The sequence below is a fragment of the Meriones unguiculatus genome, assembly GCF_030254825.1.
Source record: "Meriones unguiculatus strain TT.TT164.6M chromosome 13 unlocalized genomic scaffold, Bangor_MerUng_6.1 Chr13_unordered_Scaffold_28, whole genome shotgun sequence".
NCBI lineage: Eukaryota > Metazoa > Chordata > Mammalia > Rodentia > Muridae > Meriones > Meriones unguiculatus.
In genome coordinates, this window is record NW_026843644.1 from 3249370 (window position 1) to 3276623 (window position 27254).

Sequence of the window (27254 nt, forward strand, 5' to 3'; positions counted from 1 at the left end):
ATTTTCAATAATGCACACAGATAAGTATAGTTCACCACTGACCAAATTTTATGCTACTGCCATCTAACCTGAAAACTACAGTCCATTTCCAGCCTGAAAAGATGTTTTTTGTTCGGTCTGAAATACCTGAAAATAACATGATACAGGAGGAAGTAGGAAAATGAAGAGGAGCCATGCTAACTCCTGAAAGTTTAATTTCCACCAAGTGTCAGATTCTTGGAGCATAACTTTATAGTTATTCTCAAGTGCCTGCTTTTTCAACAATACATAAGACATTGAAGACATGGCATGCATGCTTGTGGGTGCTCGTGTTTCCCTTAACATTCACCATAGTCCACCTAAAGAGGAATGTACACACCAATCCAGCCATACACCTTTCACTCTCCAATGGTAACTTGCCTACAAGATTTGCTGGTGTGCTTGTGGAACAAATTTCATGGAAGTGACCAATTAATATTTGGTTGAGTTTCAGGAGGCCCACTCCATGAAAAGGAACCTTGATCCAACATGGCTTGGGTGGCCAGGAGCCTGCATCTACACAGGCCAGGGACATCAGAGAAATGTAAATGCTATAGTTGCACTAAAGGAGCACAGCCATAATCACAGATCGATGCCTTACTCAGCCATCATAGAAAACTTCTTCCTGAAGCAGACGGGAACTAATACAGAGACCCACATCCAGTTGATTTGCAGACAGTGAGAGGCCTTGGACCATTCCACCCTAAATGAGATGTCTCCAGCAATTCCCTCCCCTAAGGGCTCAAGGAACTCTGTGCAGAGTGTAAGCACCAGAGGGGATGAAGGACACGAGGGTAACAAGGTCTTTTAAACACAGCAGGACCAACACACATATGAATGCACCCTCACCCACAAGCTAGGTTTCTATCACATTCCCCTGTTGTGGCTACCTTGCCATGCCACAGGGGAAGAGGATGCACTGAGTCCTGATGCGACTTGATATGGTGGACATAGGGTAGGGGTGATCCCCTTCTCTGAGGAGCCAGGTGATGGGTGATAGGGGAAACAGGGAGAGTAGGACCAGGAGGAGAGGAGGGAGGAGTCTACGACAGGGATGTAAAATGTATCAATAAAAATTTAAAAAATAAAATAATAATAAACGATGGGGCTGGAGAGATGTCACAGAGCTTAAGAGTGCAGGCTTCTCTTCCAAAGATCTGGAGTTCGATTTCCAGCACCCTCGTGGTGGCTCACAACCATCTATAGTGAGATCTGGCTCATTTTTTCTGGTATGCATTCAGAATACTCTACAAATAATAAATTTTCAAAGAAAATAAGAAATGTACCATGGATCACCAATAAAGTTCCCTTCCCTCCAAATAGAACACTCACTACCTCTTTAAATAATAATAATAATAATAATAATAAATTTTAAAGTTAGTTTTCTTCAAGGGGCCACAAACCAGACTAACTGGTTAGCCCCATGAGCAGCAACAGATGGCAACAGAAATAACTTAAGGGCATATTTGTGAGTTGTCAAGGCTACAATATATATTCAGTTCTTTTGCATGCATATGGCTTCTGGTTTCATGCTTTCATGGTATTTCTGTGTGAGCGAATATCTCTGCACCCACGTTTCCCTCATGAATTTTCTTTGCTCTTTTTATTAATAACATTAGACACCTCAGCGGTATTATTGATTTCTGGAAGATTGGAGCCTGACAATTTCCTCCTTATGAAATATGAAAGTGTGTGCCTGTGACATAAATCCACCTGCCCAAACTAATAATCTGGTCTGCCATTTAGGGTTTTCTGGTCATGGGTTTGGTGCATCTCTGTCCTTCTTTGCTATCACTGCTGTGGTTTTGGGTCACTTTGTGAAGTATTAAGCTTGTCCTGGCCATTGTCAAGGGCAATCCCAGAATTCTAAGCCATCTCTTGATTGTCTGCTGCTACTGCTTCCTCTACTATTTATTCTTCATTGGCCACCACAGCACAGTCATCTGTGTCGCCCAGCAAGCCTCTCTGAGGCTCTGTTCATGAGTCATTTGGGGTGTATATGTTTGAGAGAGAGAGAGAGAGAGAGAAAGGGAGACAAAGAGACAGAGACAGACAGTCAGAGACAGAGAGAGAATATTGCTATATGTGTGTGTGTGGACATTGCTATAATTCAGAAACACTGACATGTTTGCTGGTATCAGTCGCCTGTCTGTCCTCATTTGTGCTTGGATTCGACTTGTTCTCTGTGGAGTTTGGTGGGAAGGTCTCTCCCATGTTGACAGATTTGCACACCCTGAACCTGACTGCCCACCTCATCATGGGAATGAGCACTTCCACAGAGGAGTGGTGTTGACAGAATCTGACTGACTGAGCAGAACTGAAGTGATGTGGAGATGTTTGTGTGTCCAGAGCCTAATAACAATTTGTCTTGGGCCATCTTTAGTACCTATTAGTCATTCCTTGCTAGCCTCTTTGTTGGACCTAGTGTACTAGGACTAAGAATGCCTTTAGGATCATGATAACTAGAACACAAGCCTCTGCCAAGCCTGATGTTAAGAATTTCACCTGATGGCACTGGAGGCCCATAGCTGAGTTCTCTATGCTTTCCCATAACCCTTTATTCTAAGGTCTAACTAAAGAGCATTTATGGCTGTTCTGAAAGTATAAATCCTTCATGGGACTGCCTCTGTTGTGCCCAGTTTGTGAGACCACAAAAGATCACCAGGAGTCGAGCTGTTGCAGAACACATGAGGATCTTTTTATTACAAGCTATAGCTTTGGCCCACACCCTCAATGACTCAGCAGTTGAGAGTAGAGTACCTCGTGCTTAGGGTAGGTGGACTTGACTCCTTTCTTTTAGTGAGTGCCAACTCTCCTAGTCAAAACAGGCCTGGTCTCAGGAAGGCAGACACATACACAGAAATTATAAATCATTTTAAAGATTATAAAAAAAGCCAGGTATGGCATCACAGACCTGTGACCATCAGTGGGGCAAGCAGAGGCAGGTGTCAATTTCAAATCATCCAGGTTTGCAAAGTGAGTCCAGGACACACAAGGTCACACAGAGAAACCCTGTCTCCAAAAACAAGGGTTTGTACCCCCTGCCAGCTCTTCACACTCACATGTCTGGACATGTCCTAAGTTACATAGTATGACTTCAACCGAGCTATAAGAACATCCTGCCAAGCATGGTGGCAGACTTTTAATCCCAGCACTGGAGAGGAAAAGGCAGGAGGATCTCTTTGACTTTGAGGCCAGCCTGGCCTTCACAGCAAGTCCAAGACAGCCAGGGCTACACAGAAAAACCCTGTCTAAAGAAGTCAATAATAATAATAATAATAATAATAATAATAATAATAATAAACCAAACATCAGAGCCACACCTGCTGGCAGTTTGCAGGGTTCCTTTCACAAGGAAGGCTCACAGTAGTTTATAGAAAAAAATAGTGGATGGAAGAAAGATTTAAATCTTCATTTTATTTCAATTTTTAAATCTCCATTACAAGAAATTCTTAATGGGTTGAAAATGAAAGAAGTCAAAGATGGCAGGAGAAACTACAGAAGACCCATGGCAAGGGCTAGGGGGAGACACAGGGTTCTATTTTTATTTTGTATAGAGAACATTTAAGATCCTTCTACTGAAGATGAATTGTGTGAAACACTTGAGGAAATGTTCTGCACGTCAAGGTCATATCATCACGGTTCTTCTCAGTTGCACATTGCTTCAAAGTGTGCTTTTCTAGTTGTGATTGCACATTTACTTTTTAAAAGACACATATGTTGTGTGTGTGTGTGTGTATGTGTGTGTGTCCATGGATGATAGAAGAGGATAGTGGATCCTTTAAAGTTGGAATTACAGTTGATTCGGGGTTGCCTGACATCGATACATTTTAATATCTTATTAAATGTGTGAGATACATTAAACATACCAAGTTTGGAATTCTTAAAAGGTGATAATCCTCGCAAACAGATAAATGAACCATCTGCTTCAGTATTCTCATTTTAGCGTCCCAAGCTTTGAACCCCAGCATTCAGAAGGCTGACACAGGAGGATCACAAGTCCAAGGCTGGCCTCCCCACCTCCCCATGAAAAGGTGCAATTTACTCACCCATTCAGTTAGCTCAGCTAAGGCAGCATACAGCCTCCCAGTGGTCATGAGTAAGAAACATCCTGAAAACACAATGATAAATTTCATTCACCACATGGTGACATAAACTGTTGAGATATACTCGACAGTATTCATTCAAACTTATGTGTGACCATAGTAAAGAATCATTAACACATTTGTTAATAATCTTTTCATTTTCTTCCTTGAAAAACAATGCCTCATTCTACAGATGTTCATAACACATTCATTTATATTTTAGAAAATTTAAGTAACATGAAGTAAAGAAAAGTGGGACGAGGGCTAGAGAGGTAGCTCAGATGTTAAGAGCATTGGCTGTTCTTGTAAAGGTCCTAAGTTTAATTTTCAGTAACCACATGGTGGCTCACAACCATCTATAGTAAGATCTCATGCCCTCGTATGGCTTGCAGTGGTACATGCAGGCAGAACACTGTAAAATAAATGAATAAATAAACCAATAAATCAATAAATTAGAAGAAAGAAGGAAAGAAAAGATCACGAACAAATTAGTACCTTAAATTCCTTCTTAATGTTCTTGGATGAGGCTGAAGTGGTGGCTCCGAGGTTAAGGGCACTACTCGCTATCCTTCCAAAGGTTATGAGTTCAATTTCCAGCAACCACATGGTATCTCACAACCATCTATACTGAGATCTAATGTGCAGGCAGAATGTTGTATAAATAATAAATAATTCTTTAAAAAGTTTTGGAAACATGATCCCCCTCCTGAGTGCTTACCCTGCAGGTTTGTTCCCCACACCTAGCTTTATCAGGCCACAGAGGAAGACAATGCAGCCAATCCTGATGAGTCCTTATAGACTAGGATCAAAGGGAATGGGAGGAGGATCTCCTTTATCAGTGGATTGGGGGAGGGGTACTGGTAGGGGAAGAGGGAGGGATGGTAGGATTGGGAGGGAACGTGGAAGGGAGAGAACTACAAGGGGGATATAAAGTGAATAAACTGTAATTAATAAAAATAAAAAATAAAAAAAACATGTAGCCTTGTAAGATGTTACTTAACAGACATGAAGAGGGGGAGACAAGTAAACAGATCAACTGTGCTTACCCCATCTCAGAGAAATTGTATGAACAGTTCCTAAATATAAAAAGAGTAGGCAAGCTGGGTGTATTTTATCATGCCTTTAATTCCAACAACCCTCAGGAGGCAGAGGCAGGTATATCTCATAGAGCTGGATGGTAGCCTGGTCTATGCAATGAGTTCCAGAACAGTCAGGGGCACAAAATACTCTCCAAAAATTAATCAAACAAACAATAGATAGAAAGAACTGACAGCTCTTTGCTCCAGTTTCTACACAGAGCTATTCATTCCCTCTAGTTATGTACATATCTTCTAGAAACTTGAAGTGCCTCACTTTAAATTGTAACATTGATATGATCTTCCTAAAATGAAATCTATATTTAAACAGTTACAAATAACAGATGAAAGCATCATCAATGTAAATGTTGATCAAAAATAGGCAACATAGGGCATGAGATTTGGCTCAGCAGTGAAGCGGTTTTGCTGGTCTTGCAAATAACAAGTCCTGATTGCCAGTACTTACATCAATTTGGAAATCAGGAACCATAGGGAACTGGAATGAGTGGCAACAGAGCCACGCAGAATCCTGGGAATCAAACACCAGAGACAAGACTAAAAGGGGCAGATCTAACTTTATTATCCATTGTAACAGCCTGTAAATGACTGAAAGCCCAATCAGAACCTCCTATGCCATCCTCAAGTACCAGGAACAATCAACGCAGTTGGTTCAACTATGAGGAAAAATGGGAGTTGAGTGGAGAGGCAAGGTCATGTTAGGAGACAGATTGGGAAAGATTCTTCACCAACCCTTTATATGACAGAGGGCTAATATCCAGTATATATAAATAACTAAATAAGCTGAAAAGCAGCAAACCAAGTAATCCAATTAAAAAATGGGGAACAGAGCTAAACAGAGAATTCTCTGTAGAGGAATATCAAATGGCAGAGAAACACTTAAAAAATGTTCAACGTCATTAGCCATTAGGAAAATGCAAATCAAAATGACCCTGAGATTTCATCTTATACCTATCAGAATGTCAAAGATGAAAAACTAAAGTGACAACACATGCTGGAGAGGTTGTGGAGAAAGGGGAACCCTTCTCCACTGCTGGTGGGAATGTAAACTTGTACAATCACTCTGGAAATCAATCTGGCACTTTCTCAGACAACTAGAAATAGCGATTCCTCAAGATCCAGCTATACCACTCCTGGGCATATATCCAAAAGAGGCTCAAGTACACAAAAAGGACATTTGCTCAACCATGTTTGTAGCAGCTTTATTTGTAATAGCCAGAAGCTGAAAACATCCCAGATGCCCCTCAACTGAAGAATGGATGCAGAAATTGTGGTATTTCTACACAATGGAGTATTACTGTGCAATGAAAAATAAGGAAATCATGAAATTTGCAGGTAAATGGTGGGACTTGGAAAGGATCATCCTGAATGAGCTGTCCCAGAAGTAGAAAGACACACCTGGTATATATTCACTCGTATATACTTATAACATAGGATAAATCTACTAAAATCTGTACATCTAAAGAAACTAATTAAGAGAGAGGATCCTGACTAAAATGCTCAATCCCCATCCTGAAAGGCAAAGAGGATGGACGTCAGAAGAAGAAAACATGAAACAACCTAGAAACCTGCCACAGAGAGCCTCTGAAAGGCTCTGCCCTGCAGACTATCAAAGCAGATGCTGAGACTTATAGCCAACTGTTGGGAAGAGTGCATGGAATCTTATGTAAGAAGTGGGAAATAGCAAGACCTGGAGAGGACAGGAACTCCACAAGGAGAGCAACAGAACCAGAAAATTTGAACACAGGGGTCTCCCCAGAGACTCATACTCCAAGTACCAGACATGGAGATAACCTAGAACCACTGCACAGATGTAGCCCAGGGCAGTTTAGTGTCCAAGTGGGTTACACAGTAATGGGAAGAGGGACTGCCTCTGACATAATCTGATTGGCCTGCACTTTGATCACCTCCCCATGAGGGGGAAAAATCCTTACCAGGCCACAGAAGTTGACAATGCAGCCACTCCTGATGTGATCTGATAGACTAAGATCAGAAGGAAGGAGAGGAGGACCTCCCCTATCAGTGGACTTGGGGAGGGGTATGGGTGAAGAAGGAGGGAGGGTGGGACGGGGAGGGGAGGAGGGAGGGACTTATGGGAGGATACAAAGTGAATAAAGTGTAATTAATTAAATAAAATTTAATTAAAAAAATTCAGGCTTGGCATGAACACTCACTTTCTGTGTTTTTACCCATTCTGATTGAATAAAATTCTCATGGGATCTTTAGGAAGATGTGCTGCTATTCAGATGAATTAATTCCTGATTATCTAATTCCTGATTTGATTCAAACAAATTTAGAAGTTAACTTGCTTAGAACTTCTAAAACAATTTTACAGTTTTATGGCTGCAATAAATACTTCTGTGGTTCCCCGTAAGCCTCACTAAGAGAAGGGCTTGAGATAGATTGTGGCTTCAGATAATCTCAGTCTAGGAATAGCTCCATTCACTCTTGTATACAGTTAAAATATAGGCAAGTTTACTCTTCCAAAAATGCAAATTATAATGGGGCAACCAAGAAATGACTAAATTAAATACAAAACTTGACGTCAATATATACAAATTGTTTCACTGTAATTCCTTATGCCTTGTCAGCTTATGGCATAAAATACTGTCCAAGATACTTTGTATCTTGGAATGAAAGACAGATAAAATTTTGGTCCTGATCTCACTACAAACTAAGAGATAGCTGGAGAATGTGTAGTCAGGTCAGTCCTAATTGAGCAGACATATATCTTCTTTTAATCTCTTGGATCCTGTTAACCTTCAACCCCTGTCAACCTTTGTCATTCTGAACTCTCATGAACTATAATGGATACACAAATACAAAATGTTTAGTTTTAATGAAAATACATGTAACCTGTTACATTTTTTAATTCCTTTTTATCTGTAATCAATTACCTTTTTGACTATGAATTTACTCCTTTGTCTCAGAAATAAAAAAGCTAAGACCAGACCATAAGCAGGACTGAAGCCCACTGGAAGTTACTTCATCCATGAGTTGTAATTATGTAAATATGTGTATTGATGTGTTTGCATGAAATATGTCTGTTTTTGTACACGTTACATGAGTGCATGTCAGTTGCTGCCTGTAAGGTGCTCCTTTTGCATCATCCATGGAATATGTATATAAATATGTACAGGTTTATATATCTGATCATTTGTCTATGTGATTGTATGTGGGAACCAGCCATAACCGGTGGACAGGGAAGATGTTTTCCCAAAGGCAGCCTGAATTTGCTGCAGTTTATGCAGAGGGAATGCTAGCTAAAACCAACATGATCATCATCATCATATGTAAGCTTATGGGAATTTGTTTGAAAAATTTGTTTCAGTGAGTGTGTATGCCTGAGACCTCTTTTCTCTCCATTTCTCATTCATTCACAGAGGGCAATGGGACCCTAAATGTCTACCAGCCCTGGGAGCCTGCCTCAGAAAGAGGACAGAGGATGGCCAGTCAGCCCATAGTGGCCTGAAGAAAGTGTCTGAGTAAACAAGCCTGGATAACTTTGTCAGTCTAATTAAGACCACCTGTTGTTAAGTAATAACAACATTAGGAAAAGAGTAATTTTGGTGGGAGAGCAAAAAGCCTTAAGTGGCTCAAATGGTAAAGCACCAGGCTCTAAGTAAGGAGACTGGGGGTTAATACTGAAATAAAACTACTTTTGACTTCCTCATCAAGATGCTCAAACTAAGTTTAGGTATACAGAAAGATACAAATATTAGTCTCTGACCCTGAATTCATGTGCCACAGTCTTTTCACCCTCAGTATTCACTTCTGGATATTAAAATTTATCAATTATTTTGAGTCTATAGTTTCATCACAAAATTTCTTTCTTCCTTTTTTTCTCCCTCCAGGCCTTCCCACATACCCCTCCCACACACACATACTCACCTTCAAATCAAAGGGTACTTCATGTGTGATATATACATGTATGTTGAAATATAAACTGCTTATTTTTTACAATGCTAATTATAAGTATGTTTTCAAGGATGAACAACATTTCTTTTTATAAGAAAACTAAATGTTCTAAATGATTGTATTTAAATTATAGTTAAATAGATGAATGAACGTAACCAATGATAATCAATTTTAAAAAACTAAAGAAACACCAGAATGAACAAAATAATGGGAATTTATAAACATCTTTCAGTAAAACCTCAGTAGTAAGAGACCCAATCCTACAACAAAGTGGCAAAGATTGTTAGACAAAATATTTAGACAAAACAATTAGAATTTTTGCTGCATTCAAAGAAGTTTAATACATCAATGACAGTGAATTTATTTGTTGTTGTTATTATTTTTTAATTTTTTCAATTACAATGTTATTTCAAGCATAATGTACTTTCATCATTACCCCCCTCATTCCTCCTTTGAAACACTCTCATACACTCCTCATTTTTCTTTCACAAAGTTGTGGTGTCATTTTTCATTGTTATTACACAGGCACACACACACACACAAACAAACACACACAGTTTTTGAGCATAGCATTAGAAACAATAACAAAGAAAAAAATCAGGCTGGAAAATGCTTGCTTAAAAACTACCCCACCCTCAAGAATAACTGCCAGCACTCACAATTCCTAAATGAATCCTCAGAGGCAGAACTAAGCCCAGAAATTTATACACTGAAACCCCACAATATGTCCTCCAGCATATCAAGCCACTTAAAATCTCCAGCCCCTAGTACTACAGCACAGATTCTCCACTTCTTCTCTCAAAAGACTAGCACATCAGTGTTCTGACTGTGAGAAAAATCCTGCTCCTGGAAATGCCTGCCTTCTCTCTATTAATTCCATGTCAACTGCATCAATTTTGATATAACAGACAATACAGCATGCATTGAGGAAAACATAGGTTCATATTTTAACTCTTCATTCAACTAAACATTCAAATGTAAAATATAAATTGGTAGACTTCTACATGTATAAAATCTAACAAGATTAAATCAAGATGAAGTAGATTATTTAAACAGAAACATAACAACCAAAATAGAAAAAGTAATCTTTCAATTAAAAAAAAATAAAAGAAAGCAAGCATAGGTTTAGATTCAGCATGAATTCTACAAAAGTCTCAAAGAACTCACTGCAATACTCCTTAAAGTATTCCACAGAAGGGAAAAGGAAGAAACACTTCTATATTTTGTTAAGACACCAGTATTATCTTGATAACAAAAAGTCAACTCCTGAAAATTAATAACTCAACCTAATACTGTGATAACTAATTAATAATTCATGTTATTAAAGAACTTCTGTATAGGTATACAGTTATCTGAACAAGAGACATACTAACTTACTGAACATATTATGACTAGAAGCCATGATTATAGTCTATGTCAATATCTTTGTCAAATATTACTTATTCCCATAACACTAACTTACATAGTACAATAAAGATTCAGAGTTCATCTTGCATTTACCTATCATTGACTGAATGAAGAGATCTTGAAGAGACTTGCTCAACAATATTCTTGATGATACCCTATTTGAAGGTGATCTCCAAGGCTTGTTAAGTGTAAATGAGTCCTAAGTTTACATATTGTTTGTTTAAAACGCTCACATTACATTTATCACCAATACATTGAGATATGTCCCAGGCTCAAGAGCATTTTCTGTATTCTAAAATTTCATAATGGAAGCAGTTTTGGTTTTACCTTCATCTTACTTTACTAATACTAAATAATACTAAATTAAAAATTGAAAGCAAATTACTTTTCAGTTACTGTTGACTCTAGGACAGGGTATTTATTGTCCACAAAGGGATCTTCTCTATGGTCTTGTGTCATAAATATAGATTGTAATTTTGGTGAAATGGCTACTTTGGATATGATCCTCTTGTTTATATCTTATGGTGTTGGACATATTCCATGAATTATAAAAAAAAATTGTTACTGAACTTGCTATATTTTTGCAATGATTACACTTACAACTTACAGAATTCTATCTCACATTGGGAAAACACTTTTTTAAATATATTCAAATTTAATGTCTTCAAATTGGTGCTTTCAGTCTCAAAATCATGTAAGATAATTATAGACATATATGCATACATTGTAATAGTTTCCTTTTCCATTTTAACTTATACTTTTAATTATAAGATGAAAATGTTTTATTGGCTTGACCACAGTAAATAACTTACCAATAATGTAAGATCCTAGCGCTTCCCTTGCTTCTGAGTGAGGCTTACCTGCCATGGTAGAAATCTACCTTTGATTTTTGTCTTGTTTAGATCCTATTTCAGGTTTCTTCAACAGCATTTTACAGATAGTATATGCCACTGCATACACTACATTCCAGATAGAATAGCTGGGCTCAGAATTGGTCATTACAGCAATTTCTTCTGGATTAGTCTTCATAGAAATACGTGCTAGGTATGGCTTACAATTTCTACACAGCAAAGCAGGATGCGAGAAATTAAAATTGTCAATTCAGAATTTATGGAAGTAAGAATCTCCTGGGTACTGGGTGAGTGTAGGTGCCTTGAGAAAAATGCTTTAAGCAAGGGATGGTTCTTATCTTTGAATATGAGAAGCTTTCTCTGAAAAAGTTCATCAAGTCATTCTTATTTGATAGACTCTAAATATAATGTGCTGCGTTGCCATGTTCCACACCTTCCTTCTAGTTGAAAATATTTTATTTGCCACGCTGAAAAACATCATTTATTTATACAATTAGAGAGTATGTGCCTGTGTCTGGTTCGAGTTCAGCAAATCAACACCAAATAATACCCAAGTTTCAAAAATTTTTTCTGAAAGAAATGACAGATTGATTCATGTTCCTTCCTTCCTCCTCCACCTCCTCCTTTTTCTGTTTGCCCATGTGTGTATGCCTTGAGGTCAGTAGAGGTGGCAGGATCCTTATGTACTGTGTCCCCAGCACCCTAACCACTAAGCACAGTACAACTTACCTGTTCAGCTCCTTACCCTCTAACCGTTATTTATACTGACCTGTCTGCTCGTGAATTTGTCGGCCAGCAGAGGGCGCCCAGTACAAGGTCGTGCACAACCTCAGTCATGGGAAGGGTTAACCCATTTCTCCAGGATGCACGCAGGCGGAGTGGGAGAGGAGGCCTATGCCTCTCTCTTCCTGCCATCCCCCTGCCTGTGGTCAGCCCCACGCACAAGCCGCTGGGCAGGCAGATGAGCAGTGGACGGGGAAACGCCCGCAACCTCCCCTCGGACGATCATAATCTGGCGAAGAGCTTGAATAGGAAGAATGCTGACCTGGAAAAACCCGCAAAGGTACTGGTGCTCCTATTGCGGAAGTCCTGTCCCTTCCGGCTTTGATTCCGAATCTGCCCTGCAGAAAGCAGGGACTTAAGGACTTGGAGCCTCTGAGGCTCTCCTCCCCCACTTCCCTTTCCACTTCCCACCATCTCCCTGGCCTCGGACACGTATGTCCGAGGCCATACATGTAAACACAAAGTTTCTAGTCACAGACCGATCATTATCGTTGGTTTCCTGCTTGGGAGTGCTTGCTGGTCAGTGAAGTAACAACAGTCCCAAGATGCACTGCGTCAGAGGCCCACCTGCCTGGGAACTACATACATGGCTTCGGAGCAAGGACTTCTGGGATTGCATCTGAGAACTAAAAAAATGGCATCTGGTCCGCGAGATGCCTACCGGGATATCTTGCAGTCAAGCATTGGCCTCTCTCTTCTCCCGCATACACCTTGCCAGGGTACCGCCTACAAATCCCAGAACACCACGCGTGCTGTACGCACCAGCACATGTTGGCGTTCCTGGGCTTAACTCACCGGTTGTTAGGCCAGTAGCCTGGCAGTAGGCCCAGTAAGCCTCTTCACCGTGCTCATGGCCACTGTGGCACAACGTCGTCCTCAGAGCCCACACAGCCTTTACCCTGGTCAGGGTGTATGTAAATCTACCTGCCAAACCATACTGACCTTGGCATCACGATGGGTCAGAAGCTTTGTGATGTCACCGCCCCGCCCTCTGTCCCGGAAGTTAACACACATAGCTGCTGTTTTTGCTTCTGCTGCTCCTGCTACTACAGTAAAAAAGGCCCAGTTCCTGGTGGATGGAGGAGTCCTTGGGTCTCCTTTAATTACATTATTGGCAGTCAGACACAGATAATAATTCTCTTTCAAATATTAAAAAAAGATGGATGAGTCAAAAACATGCCTGTCGTCCCAGCATTCCTATAGGCAGTGGGAGTGGCATCTCTTGAGTTTTATTCACCCCAAAAATTTCACTATCTGATGAACTGTACCATTTTGTTTGACAGTGATTAATACTATATTTTTAAAATTACATAACGAACAGTGGTTAAAACAGTGTCTACTCTTCCAGATGGACCTAGGTGCAATTCCCAACACCTACCACTATCTGTGAATCCAGATCCAGGTTATATCACACCCTCACACACCCAGGAAAGCTAAGAGATATTTTTCTAAAGATATAAAATAAAATTTCTTAGTCATGGGAATAAAAGCTCTGCTCTGAGAAGGACTGTGAGAAAGGAAGCAATGACTGATTTAACATCTATTCACCCACAGACACACACACACTGATAATAATCAGAGGTCCCCTCATCCACCGACTCAGAACCTTATAAAAAGATTAGGATATATGAGTCCCTCCCTTAAACAAATCCTTAAAAGTCTAAGGTCCTGCCAGATGTGCTTGCACAAGCCTTTAATCCAGGCACATAAGAGGCAGGCACAGGCCAGTCTCAGTGAGTTCAGTGTGTGCCTTGTTGACAAAGAGAGTCCAGGATAGACAGGTATACACAATGAAACCCGATTTTTAAAAAAAAATAAGATTAAAACAAAAAATGTAAGCCGGGTTTGGTGGAACAGACCTTTAATCCCAGCACTCTGCCAGGAAAAAGCATAGCTATTCTCTTTGAGTTCAAGGTCAGGTTGGTTTACACGTCTAGTTTAAAATACCCAGGGCTAAAAGGAGAAATCCTGTCTCAAAATACCAAATCATTAATATATATATAATATATACTTATTAATATAGTAATATTAACTCATATATTTAATAAATATATATTATATTAATATATGTTTAATATATTATATACATTTTGTTTTAGTCATATATAATCATATTATATATCATTTTGATATACATATGATTTTGTTTAATCAGATATATATAATATATGATTGTATGATATATATAATCTTTTGATATATATGATTATATATTATATATTATACATAAATATTACATACAATATAATTATAATATATATTATAATATAATATTATATATTATACTTCTTATAATCATATATCATATGATTTAAATGAAATATATTTTATTCACATATATATTATAGATATGTTTTAATCATATATATGTAATTAAAATAGAAAATCTGAGCCAGACACAAAGCAAGTCCAGGACATACACGGATACAGAGAGAAACTTTGTCTAAAAAAACAGGCTCCTTCACACCCACATGACAAGATATGTCTGAAATCACATAGTGTGACTTCAACTAGACAATAAGAAAGTCTTGCCAGGCACGGTGGCACACATCCTTAGTCCCAGCACTTGGGAGGCAGATGAAGGTGGGTCTCTGTAAATTCAAGGTCAGCCTGGTTACAAAGAGAGTCCTGGCCTGCAATGATGCACTGAGACACCATGTCTCAAAAACCAAACACATTAAATTAACTTAAATATTAAATTAAAAAATCAAAGTGTGCACTGTTGGCAAATGCCTCTAATAACAGCACTATGACTGGCAGAGGGAGCTCTATCTGTGTTAGTTCAAGGCTTACCTGGTCTAGAAAGCACAACAGGTCAGTCAAGGCCATACAGAGAATCTCTTTTTCAAAAAACAACGTCCTGGAATGTAAAAAAAAAAAAAAAAAAAAAAAAAAAAACTAATAACAGAAGATCATTTCTGTTTTTTCACTTTAAAAATATCATTTATATTTTTTATAAATTACAGTTTATTCACATTGTATCCATGCTGTAGTCCCATCCTTCATCCCCTCCTTTACCCTCCCTCTAAACTTCCTCTTATTTCCCTCTGCAAGTCCACTGATAGGGAGGTCCTCCTCCACTTCTATCTTCCCAGAGCCTATCAGGTCTCATCAGGACTGGCTGCATTATCCTCCTCTGTATCCTGCTGCCCCCTCAGGGGGAGGTGATCAAAGAGTCAGCCATTGAGTTAATGTCAGAGACAGTTCCTGTTCTGATTACTAGGGAACTCACTTGGAGACTGAACTGCCATGGACTACATCTGGCAGGGGTTGTAGGAATTCTAGGATATCTCCATGCATGTTCCTTGGTTGGAGCATCAGTCTCAGAAAAGACCCCTGTGCCCAGTATTTTTTTTTATCTGTTGCTCTCTTTGTGGAACTCCTATCCCTTCCAAGTCTTCTTTAGTCATCAGGGAAATGCAAATCAAAATGACCCTGAGATTTCACCTTACACCCATCAAAATGGCTAAGATCAAAAACTCAAGTGACAACACATGCTAGAGAGGATTTGGAGAAAGGGGAATCCTCCTCCACTGCTGATGGTAATGTAAACTTGTACAACCACTTTGGAAATCAATATGGCCCTTTCTCAGAAAATTAGGAATAGTGCTACCTCAAGATCCAGCTATACCACTCCTAGGCATATGTCCAAAATATGATCAAGTATACAACAAGGACATTTGCTCAACCATGTTTGTAGCTGCTTTATTTGTAATAACCAGAAGCTGGAAACAACCCAGGTGCCACTCAGTTGAGTAATGGATACAGAAATTGTGGTACATTTGCACAAAGGAATACTACTCAGCATTTAAAAATAAGGAAATCATGAAATTGGCCGGCCAATGGGGGGATCTAGAAAAGATCATCCTGAATGAGGTATCCCAGAATCAGAAAGACACACAGAGTATAAACTCAATGATAAGTGGGTATTAGACATATAATATAGGATAAACATACTAAAATCTGTACACCCAGAAAGCTAATCATGAAAAGAAACATTTTAATCTGTTTTTCATCATAACATTTGAGGAAATAAATTATTTACATGTTCACTTATAATGTAATGGAGGAGATCACCAGTTATGGTTGTGTTCTGTATTTGTACACATTCGAGTAAATATTGTAGCTGTATGTGTATCAAATCCAAACACAGAAGTTTATTAGGTCATTCTGATATTCTTTCTGTGGCTGCTGTTGATCTAATGCATTTCCACTTGGTGATAGGTATTTTTCTGCTGAAAAGTATAGAATGAGATACCCATCATCAATATGTTCGTTCCATTGCTTATTTATATCAGGCAGTGTGTGATCTTCAATGTGATTTTCAATGAAGGGTCTCTGAGAAAGTGTGGATTTTTTTTCATTTTCACAAATTCCTATAAAATGTTTGTTTTCAAGCCTGATTTGGATGTCAGTAATTATGCAAAGCTGCATTTGAAGTATTGATTCTCATGTGTCAGCCTTCTGAGTACATATCCAAGAGTGGAAGATGTTCCCCCAATGTGTTCTGTTTTTACCAACGTTAATGTTAAAATGCTTAATAGTGTATATGTGTGTATGTATGTATGTAACTTCAATATATATATATTGAACAATTTATATATTGTTTGAAGTTCCATTCTTTCTATATTCCCATTAGTTACTATATGGCACCTATTGTTGAAGTACTGCCTTCTGAGAGAATTATCTTGGGGTGCTAAATAATGTAACAGAAATGATATTTATTTCAAAAAAGCATGTCGTGGGTGTGTAATGTTAGTATGGGTTCTTAGGCCATGACAGATGTGTGAAGACTTGGTGACAGCTTTGTGGGGTTTATTTTGGTCATTGTTATATGATGTTCAAAGTCATGTTGCCAGTTTTGCTTACCACAGACATTCCCCACTAAGTTCATTGATACTCAAATAAACTTAATTGAAATATTACATCAGTAAAATATTGTCTTCTATCCAGATTATAAACCTGTTGTCATATAAGGATGGAAGAACATGAAATAATAATAATAATAATAATAATAAATACTATGTACAAATTTAAAATGATATAATGCTGTCTTTTTTTGGAATGTGTTAGTTCATTCTTAGGAGTAAAGATTTATTCATAACACTGTCTCAGATCTACAAGTGAATGTCAGAGAATTGTCTCAGTGGGAATAGTTGGTTGTTTCTAAGCCTGATGATTTGAGCTCAAATTCTAAGTAGCCAATATTACTCCTATAGAAGTTTTCTAATATTTCTATACTTGGGCCTTTGTATATACAAATTCACACACCAGTACATACATAAATAATTTTTAAACCTTTTGGCCAGTGAAAAAACTGGCCCTTATTTAGGTTTAAAAACACTCTTTGGGTTTCATGTCAAAAACTCATATATGGGATGTAAACAGATAGTAAATAGCAATAAGTTGTCCTCTCACTGGCACATACATACTCAAACATTTTTCAATGGATGAAATTAAAGCAAAGGAGAAAACCCACTTACTGACAACATCAGAAATGATTTTGCAATTGTAAATAAATATTTAATCTGAAGACTTATTACTGTTCATTAAAAGAAAAAATGTTACCTTTGTACATCTTATTTTATCCTTTCATTCCTTGATTCAAGAATAAGTAATTAAAAAAATATCTTAGCTTTGCTCAGAGGTGCATCCCTGTCATCCTAGACCTGGAAGTCCATGGCAACCTAATCTTTCTGAGATTATGGTCAGCTAGGTCCACAGAGTGATTTCTCTTTTCTGTTTGTTCGTTCATTTATTTTTTTGTTTTTTAGACAGAATTTTCTTGTGTAGTCTTGGCTGTCCTAGGCTTACTTTGTAGACCTGGCTTGCCTCAAATTCAGGTCTCTTCTTCCCTGAGTGCTGGGGTTACAGGTGTGTGCCACCATGCCCAGCTCCAAAGACTGAGTTCTAAAACAGGCATGGCTATGTAGAAATATCATGTATTTAAATGATCCCCCAAAATGTACTCTGTATCTCAAATTATAGGGGTTTTTTTCCCCTCAGGGATAGTGTCCACAGAGCTGGGTCCTGGTACTGTTCCTGGTCCTGGTCCTGGTCCTGGTCCTCAGAGCCTAGCTCTTGGCCCAGCTGTGGCCGCAAAATTCTGCTGTCAAGCACTGGCCCTGTTGGGCTTTTTTTTCTGGGGCTCAATCTATCCCAGTAGACCCCCTGCGCACCAACTACACACCTGGCAGCATCTTCTATAGATGGATGCACATGCCCAACTCGCAGGAAACTCTCAACAAAAACAGGCTCCATACCCCTTGGCTAAGCCACCCACTGTGGGCCGATGGGGAGGCCCCATCTCTGAATACATCACTTAAGTTGAGTAAGCAACACGTTTTAAATAATAATAATATGAAACCAACAACAATAACACAAGAGTGAAAAACAGCAATTTAAAAATATACAAAATTAAGGGAATCTTTTCTCTAAGGGGAGAAGGCGCTGGATGCAGCTCAGCCGGCAATTGTACGAACTATATGTCTACCTCGGGCAGCGGGGACAGGGGAATGGGTGCCCCCAAGTGCACTACAGTGGAGAGAAACAGTAGCTCATCCGCCAAGTCCACAAGGGCCTGTGTGTCCTCTGATGCTAAAGCCAGAGGTTGCACTGGTCCAGCTTCTGGCAAGACTGGGGATCCTGCAGCCATGGGATCCAGGATCTCAGCATCCTCTTTGGGCTTAGCATCTGCCTCCAAAACCAGGCTCCGTTTCTCCTGTACCACCAAGGTGTCTTGCATGGACAGCTCTGCAGTTGAGGCCCCAAGTAGCCCCGGATCTGGGCAAAGAAAGGGGTGAGCCGTCATCTGGGATAAGGGAGCAGCCTGAAGGCACGCAGAATGGGGTGAGCTAACCCAAGATGGCCTCTCCATGCCAGGGAAGGCACAGTCCCCTCTCCTACCCGCAGGACAGTCGATTTGACAGTCTTCCTCCTCTGCTTCCTTGGCCAGAGCTTCAGGACACTTCCCCTGTGGGACACGGGGTTGGAATCAGCTGCTACCTCACTAGGCGCCTCCCTCGGGTCCTCATCCTCCTCCTAATTCTCCTCCTCCTTCTCAGGCTTAAGCTTATCTAGGGCTTATCCATTGCCCGGAGGATCTCCCCAGATTGGCAGTCCGACTCTGCAGTGGGCACATGGATCCTTGCATAGTCCAGCAGCCGTCTCACGATGGCCAGGTCCGGGGGCCCAGAGAAATCCTGGGGGAATTTCTGCAGCCACTGGGACAAGAACGAGAAGATGGCACTGTGGGTGAGAGCAGGGCAAAGGGACACTGTGTCGGGAGTCTGGCCTCTCTTTGGAACTGCGGGGGGGCATTGGTATCCCCCAGGGCCTTTCCTTTTTTGTCTCTCCCTCTGCTGCTCAAAACCTAGGAGCCCAGTGGGAAACCTCTATCCTCTACCAGCAGGTTAGGTCGTGAGGACAGTCCCTAGGTAGAGAACCCCAAAGGTGAGGCTCCTGGCCAAAATTGGCCCTCCACCCTGGCCTTAAACGCCCCTTCCTGCTCACCTCCCCCTCCACCCCAAGCCTACTCATGTCTTTGTCTGCTTTTCCGCCTGAAGGATCTATACCTGTGACAGTTCATGGGGGTGATACCCCTACTGCCCCATGTCCCCAAGCCACCCAGACATCTAGAAGGAACTATTAGAATCTTCCCAGGGATGGGTGTGGGGGTGCTAGGGGCTCCATCCATAACAAACAGTGCAAATGGGGTCCAGAATCCTTTACACAAACGGGGAAAGGTCGCTCAGGGCATGAGAAATGGTGGTGTGTGAGATTCCCTGGGGAAGGTGAATGGCACCTGTGAGAGCCCCACCCTGCCACAATCACCCATGTTTGGCCATGTCACTTTAAGGGGTCTGGCCTGGGACTCAGGCTGCTGGGACTCACACGTCCGGTTCTGTGAGGGCACAGGGCACTGGCCCTGGGAAACAGCAGGAGAAGATCTGAGAGCTGGCTAGATCCCTGGTGGAACCACTCTCCTGCCTTTTCAGCATCAGGTCCAGAACCAACCAGATGGTGGCAATCTTTGGATAAAGGGCCAGAAGGTGGGCAAATAGGGAATCATCTGCTTCACATAGTCCATGTGATCATTGCTGAGCATGAGGATGCCATGAAGGAAGGCTCACTACCTTTCGCTATGAGGAAGGACCAGGGCAGGAGGGAGGCTTTAAGTGTGCAAACCCCGAGGGGCACCAATGACCAATTTCCCTACACCTAAGCGGGAAGCAGGCATGAAAAGCGTTCCTCAGTGTCCCAACAGGAACACTCTTCCAGGCTGCGATCGCGGTGGATGGGGGGTGGGGTGGACCAGAAAGCTTCCCTGCTGCAGGACGGCCCTGGTTACCTTGGTCTCCCAGTGGGGAACAGGCCAGAAATGTGTCAGGGAGCGCACCACATGTCTCCAGCAGCGGCACAGGCGACCACCGCTGTCTTCTCTGAGACCTGAGCCCGTGGAGGTCTGGAAGCAGAAGAGACTCATCTCTCCAGCTCCTCTGGACCGGCTGGTCTGTCCAGGCTGCTGTTGCTGCTGCTGGCCTCCCGTTACCTGGCAACCAGGGTTCCGAGTTCCATCCAGAACCGGGCTGAGGAAGCATGGTCACTTCCTGGAGTCACCCTGCCAGAGCCTCCAGTTCATGGGTTCTCCCTGGAGGCCACCAGCCCTGCAGGCTCTGCTGATTAAACAAACCATCAACAGTTCCAGAGAGAAATGATGGAGAAGTTGCCTCCCGTCACCACTAGAGGGCATAGAGTCACATGAGAGGATGCAAGGATGAAAAAAACAGCAGCAGCAGAGAGGGATGGCTACCATCCTTCTTTAATCTTTTTATTATTATCATCATCATCATCATCATCATCATCATCATCATCATCATCATCATCATCATCATTCCATTCTTCCCTAGTATACTGAAAACAAATTCACCTTCTTTCATTTCACCTACTGAACTAAAATGTTCTCATCTCTCAGCCTTTGAATATGTATGTTCTTTATCTTTTCTGGGGTGTTAGGTACCTCTTGCTTTCCTTTAGGTTTCATAGTGGAATTTATAGTGATGTATACATTTCTATGCATGGTCTATGGGTTTGTTTATGGTGGATTACCCCACAAGACTGTAAGCTTATAGAGAAAGTGGTGTTTACATCAATCATTTTTGTGTGTTCAGGACTTAGCAGAGTATTGGGTACCTAATTCACAATAACTCTCTGTGAAAGGACAAATAACCTTTTAAAAAGTAAATTCCTTTAACAAAGTCTTCATAATCTGATAGTAAAACAGAATTCTCACCTAAAGGATGGGAGCATGTAGCATTTTATTTGTTAATGCCAGCCATTGTGCCATCTGTAAAAAACTTTTCCTGGAGTCTTTTTATCTTGTTCTGTTACTGCTGTTACTAGGACAGCCTACTCTATGCCTGTTGCCTTCTCTGTGTTCTCTTTAATTTATCCCATAACAAGTTACTTCCTTTAAGCTTTAGTGAGATTTAGCATCTGGCTTCATTATATCCAAAGATTATCTGTTTCTGCCTGTTTTGTACAGAAGGCAGGAATACAACTAAGAGGTAGAACATTTGCTTCATATATAGGAGGTAAGGAAGGAGGAGGAAGGGGAGAAGAAAAAAAGAACAGGAGAATTGAAACATTGCTTTTCTTTATGCAGATGCACTTCCTTCAATACAGGAGTTAACAGTCTTCTTGTCTCTGCATTCCAAATAAGGTAGAAATTCCAGATACAGCAACAGTGATACTTATTTGGTGTTAGTTTTTAACCTGGTCCTTCTCCTGACATTTACCTGCTTTATATGTATTTGGTTTTATGTATATGTTCATTTTCTGGGATGAATCAATTTTTTCATTAGGTTTTATGAGAAGTCATATTCTCAGAAAGTGTCCTGAGCTTTGAATCCTACCATACTTATCCCTAGGAGCCCATATCTGCAAAGGTGATTATGTCCTCTCTGTACATCATTTGATGTTATGACTTCAGGATTCATCTTGAACCTTGTTTTCAAGAGAATGTTGTAAACAAGCCTTAAGCTTAGCAGGCATTTTGTGCCTCATGAAAAAAATTTCATCATAAAATGTCCTGTCTGAAAAGAGCATCTGAGATCATTGTACAATGCACTCAGTTATTTTCATTTTAGTCATTAACATTATTAGTACTATTTAATGTTTTTCATTACTTTGTTAGAGACACAAATATGATGACCCTGGTGTAAGGGACTGTGTACACACTGTTAACTAAGAAAATAAAACCACACATTGGAGAAAGTAAAACCTCCAAATATGGATAAGAATTAGGTTTAGATTTAGTGCCCAAAAATAATTCAGTTGAAATGTGGGAACGACATTGAAACACCATTATTCAGCAAACGTTTAGAGTATATATGTAAATATGATGAAAGGAATGTACACATAAACACAACTTAAAAATTCTTGGCACACGGTATATACTCACTCATATAGACATATAATATAGGATAAACCTACTAAAATCTGTACATCCAAAGAAACTAATCAAGAGGGAGGATCCTGACTAAAACGCTCAATCCCTATCCTGTAAGGCAAAGAGGATGGACATCAGAAGAAGAAGAAAACAGGAAACAAGTTCGGAACCTGCCACAGAGGCCCTCTAAAAGGCTCTGCCCTGCAGACTATCAAAGCAGATGCTGAGACTTATGGCCAAGTGTTGGGCAGAGTACATGGAATCTTATGAAAGAAGTGGGAAATAGTAAGATCTGGAGAGGACAGAAACTCCACAAGGAGAGCAACAGAATGAGAAAATTTGAACACCAAGGTCTTTCCAGAGACTCATACTCCAACCAAGTACCATGCATGGAGATAACCTAGAACCCCTGCATAGATGTAGCCCATGACAGTTAGTGTCCAAGTGGGTTACATAGTAATGGGAAGAGGGACTGCCTGTAACATAAACTGATTGGCCTGCTCTTTGATCTCAGGCCACAGAGGAAGACAATGCAGCCACTCCTCATGAGACCTAACAGACTAAGATCAGAAGGAAGGAAAGGGAGACCTCCCCTATCAGTGGACTTGGGGAGGATCATTCATGAAGAAAGGGAAAAGTAGGTGGGGTTAGGAGGGGAGGAAGGAGGGGCTTATGGGGGGATACAAAGTGAATAAAGTGTAATTAATAAAAGTTTAAAAAATTAAAAAAATATTTGACACAAATAATTAAATAAATAATGATAAAAAAATTCTTGGGCACACATACAAAAAGTGGGACTTCATTAAGATTTTTTTTTCTTTTCGTTTTCTTGACAGGAAAAGTTTGAACCTGTTTCTCCCCTGTCCTCCTTTTTATTCTCCTCCCTCCCCTTCCCTTCCCTGCCTTCCTTGCTCAGTGTGAATTTACAAACATTGCACTTGAATGGATGCAGTTCTTCAAAGCATTGCCAAAAGGACCCCTGCAGCCTCACTTCTAAACCTTGAACCTCAAATGCATTCTAGCTATTTTTTTTCTTGCATTGGTGATTAATTAAAGCAACTCATTTTCTGGGGGGTAGGGGTAGATACTCAGACATGTAGATGAATTCCTCATCTACTCCTCCCCATTCCCCATGCTTACGACCTTTAGCACTTTGGGGAGCACATTGACAGAGGTTCCCCACCCATTCAAACCACAATCATACATGTGCTTTCTAAGATTTTCTAATAAAATTCTTTTAGTTGCCAGTATGAGACCTTAACTAAAAAAGAATTGTTTTCATTCTCAGGTGACAATCTCATAAGTACAGCCATGATAATAAGTGACATATCAAGATGCTCAGGTGGGTATTCTGTGTACAGTGCCAGTACACAGGCTCAGACCCAGGAACTCAGTGGAGCCAAGCCTTCCCTATTTGAGTTTGGTTCACTTCCTTGTTGAAGCCACCTATGGCTAAAAAAAAGAAGTTTGTGGGATTGGGAGTGTACCTCACTTGATACGAGGTGGAGCAGAAGGATCAGAAATTCAAGGTCATCTTATAGCTGTTTAGTTTAAGGCCGGGCTGGGCTACAGGGGACCCTAACCAAATAATAATAATAGTAATAACTACAATACCTTTCAACTAAGAGCATTATTTGGTGGTCATTGTTCCAAGCTAGAGCTAACCTCAGGTCACCGAACTTCCTCATAGAGATAGCAAGGAGGCAACAAGGTCAAGCCCAGAAAGACTATCTGCACACAGACCCCTCTCCAACCGAGCCTTCCTCGCCAAATATGTGGAAATATGTGTTTCCACTGATGACCAGAGGTGCCCCAGCTTGTAGTGTTGGGAGCATGGGGAAGGCAAAGTCACAATGGAGCACAGTTGTTTGATCACCAGCCCACTGAGACCATCACAAGCAAACAAAATCACAAAAGTACAACAAAGGAAAAAAAAATGTACTGGGTATAATGCGCTCGAAGAGAATGGAAGAAAAAATACCAAAAACTCAGAACAGTGGCCTGTCTCTCTATGGGCCCTCTATCCTATTCCATTAGTGGTGACCTACCCCCAAATCAGGCTCCATCCAACTACACCCGAGTTTGGAATGATGACCTGCATTCAGCCAGACCAGAGAATGGAGCAGCAACATATTTGTTGATCTCTGTCTACCAGACCAGAGCCCAAAGCACCAGCCAAACTCTGCCAGACCAGAGACCACAGCAGCAGCAAATTTCTGCCAGATCAGAGGCCAGAGCAGGGGACACACTCTGCCAGACCCGAGGCCAGAGTAGTGGATAAGATCTGCCAGACCAGAGACCAGAGAACATTGGCAGAGGTGCCAATCCTGAGCTCCACATACTGTATCAATCCCTTGCCACATTCTTGCCACTCTCACTGGAGACTGTGAAGCATGGCTCAAGCCTCCTGAAATGGGAAAAAAATCAGGTCTAGGGGGATAGAAGGATTTTGTCCCATGTCCTCAGTCAGCCCCAGAGACAAAAAATGACAGCGAGAGTCAAAACAGTTAAACAAGACACAGACTAGATCCCATTGCTTGTGCAGCAGAAAAATACACAGAGCCAGACAGCAGATCCCACCACTCCTGCAGTGGAAAAGGAAAGTAGGATATCAGTGAATCTCTGCTGCAGGAGCTACCTGCATTATCCTTGTCCAAAGATCCAGAGATCAAAGAAAACTCGGTGCTCAACTCCTTTTACAGATGTGCCCTTTTGGGGGGGTCCCTGTGGCCCACAGCTGTCCAGAGCATCAGCTCTAACCTTTCTGACGACACATATTACACATTTTGCCTTGAGTCCCAAAAAAACAAACTAGAGAAACACCGAGAAAGACACAGACAGATACAGAGTGCTCATTTACTGGCTGTTGTTCAGCTCCATTTGCCTGGGGTGCTTGGGAGACTTGGGGATCCAATATAAGAACCCATATGTTATGGCCAGATCTTAGGGTGACCAAAGATCATCAGGAGCCAGACCACATATGCAAGAGCAAAGAGTTTTATTTGGGCTTATGCTGGGTCTCTCCATTTTTACAAACACAGTGGATCAGAGAGAGCCCTGAGCAGGTGCATGGCAGGGTTTTGATTGGGGTTTTAGGAAGGACCAGGAAGTTCTGGTTTAATAGTTACAGGGTTGGTTGACATTCAGCAAGGGCAAGCTTTTTACAAAGTGATTGGCTAGCTAACATAACTAACATTGAGGGAGCTATCTCTAGGCCTCAGGAATGTTGGGTATTTTCTTTGTCACTGAAGGTTCTACTACAAAGTTGGTAGACTGCTCAGCACAAATGCCCCACTTTGAGATAAGATACCTTCCCATTCTTGTTATCCTCAGGCTGTTCCTTGGGTAAGGAATCTTACGACCTTGTATTTGGAATTGGTGACCCATGGTCCAATTCCTGGTGGCTTTATAATAGAGTCACTATTCTGGTGAAATTTAAGTGCCCTTTTTTAGGCCTAGTTCCTGGTGACCTTTGAAGATGTCTCTCCATTCTAAAAGATCCATTTGGATTTTGTGGGGGTTATAAATTATATGTCCTGTGTCAGAGAGCACTCAAATATTAAGCTGTGATATAGAAGAGTAGAACTGATGATGTAAAGGATTTACTATCGCTGAGAAACTAGTGGTACCAGTTAGAATTTAGCTGAGGGAAGACTGCCTGTAAAACACTCCACAGATAAGCAGTATGTTAACCAGACCTGTTAGAGATTAGGATCCCGGGATACACATGTTTGCTCACCAGGATTGTGTAGAAATGTGTCAGGGTTATGTCTTTTTAATTTGTAAATTCCCAATGTGTATTTATTAATTCATGAATGCAAATGAAAGCAGACAAGATTGGTGGGTGTACAATTTGGGTCAGGTATCTTGCTCCAGTAAATATTGAATTTCAAATTAAGGGACTGTCCTATGCCCATATGTACAATCCTCATTGACACAGTTCTGTCAGTTCAAATTTGAGACACAGGCTATGGGCTTAAGCTGTGTCTGTCAGGTTACAGGTCTCAGCAGCTAACATTGTACACAGGGATAACATCAAACAGTATCTTATTAATGGCTTTCCCTCTACAAGAGAATGGCCTGTGTTTTTCAAAGTCAGTATGCTATGTGTTTTTTTTTTTTTTTTTCCAACTCTGAGTTTAAGAGCACTGGCTGCTCTTCCAGAGGTCAGGAGTTCAATTCCCACCAACCACATGGTGGCTTACAACATCTATAATGAGATATGGTGCTCTTTTCTGGCATGCAAGTGTAGATGCATGCAGAACACTGTATCAATAATGAATAAATATATGAATAAATAAATAAATAAATAAGTCAGTTGTTGGTATTATTAAATTTTATTTTGTTGATGCATTACTGCTCTAGTCTCTTATTAGATAATATTCTTTGATAATCCAGTCATTAAGAATTTCATTCCTTTTCCCCTAGTGCTTTGATATTTGTTTTTGTTAAAGCAATGTCTCCTGTAGATCAGCCTTTCACATGCTATGTAGTTTACACTTTATTGGAACACTGAATGCTGACCCTGCTGCCTAGTGCCTAGAACATAGTCCTGCAGCTCTTTTTAGGTGGGCCCTGACTAGTGAGTGTGAAGTAAAATAGAACAGTGAATTAATGTCCCCTGAAGACCCTAAATTTTTAGAGGTGG

The 27254-nt window shown here is 40.7% G+C and overlaps 1 protein-coding gene across 1 annotated transcript in view; it reads left to right on the plus strand.

Moving 5' to 3' along the window:
• Positions 1–13006: 13006 nt before the first annotated feature.
• The window catches only part of LOC132650707 (zinc finger protein 431-like), a gene marked incomplete at its 3' end in the record, with an annotated part of 30731 nt that continues 16483 nt past the window's right edge, over positions 13007–27254 (plus strand). Inside the window, exon 1 of the mRNA XM_060376048.1 lies at positions 13007–13058. Coding sequence (XP_060232031.1) covers positions 13007–13058 — 52 coding nt within the window. The remainder of the gene's footprint in view (positions 13059–27254) is intronic.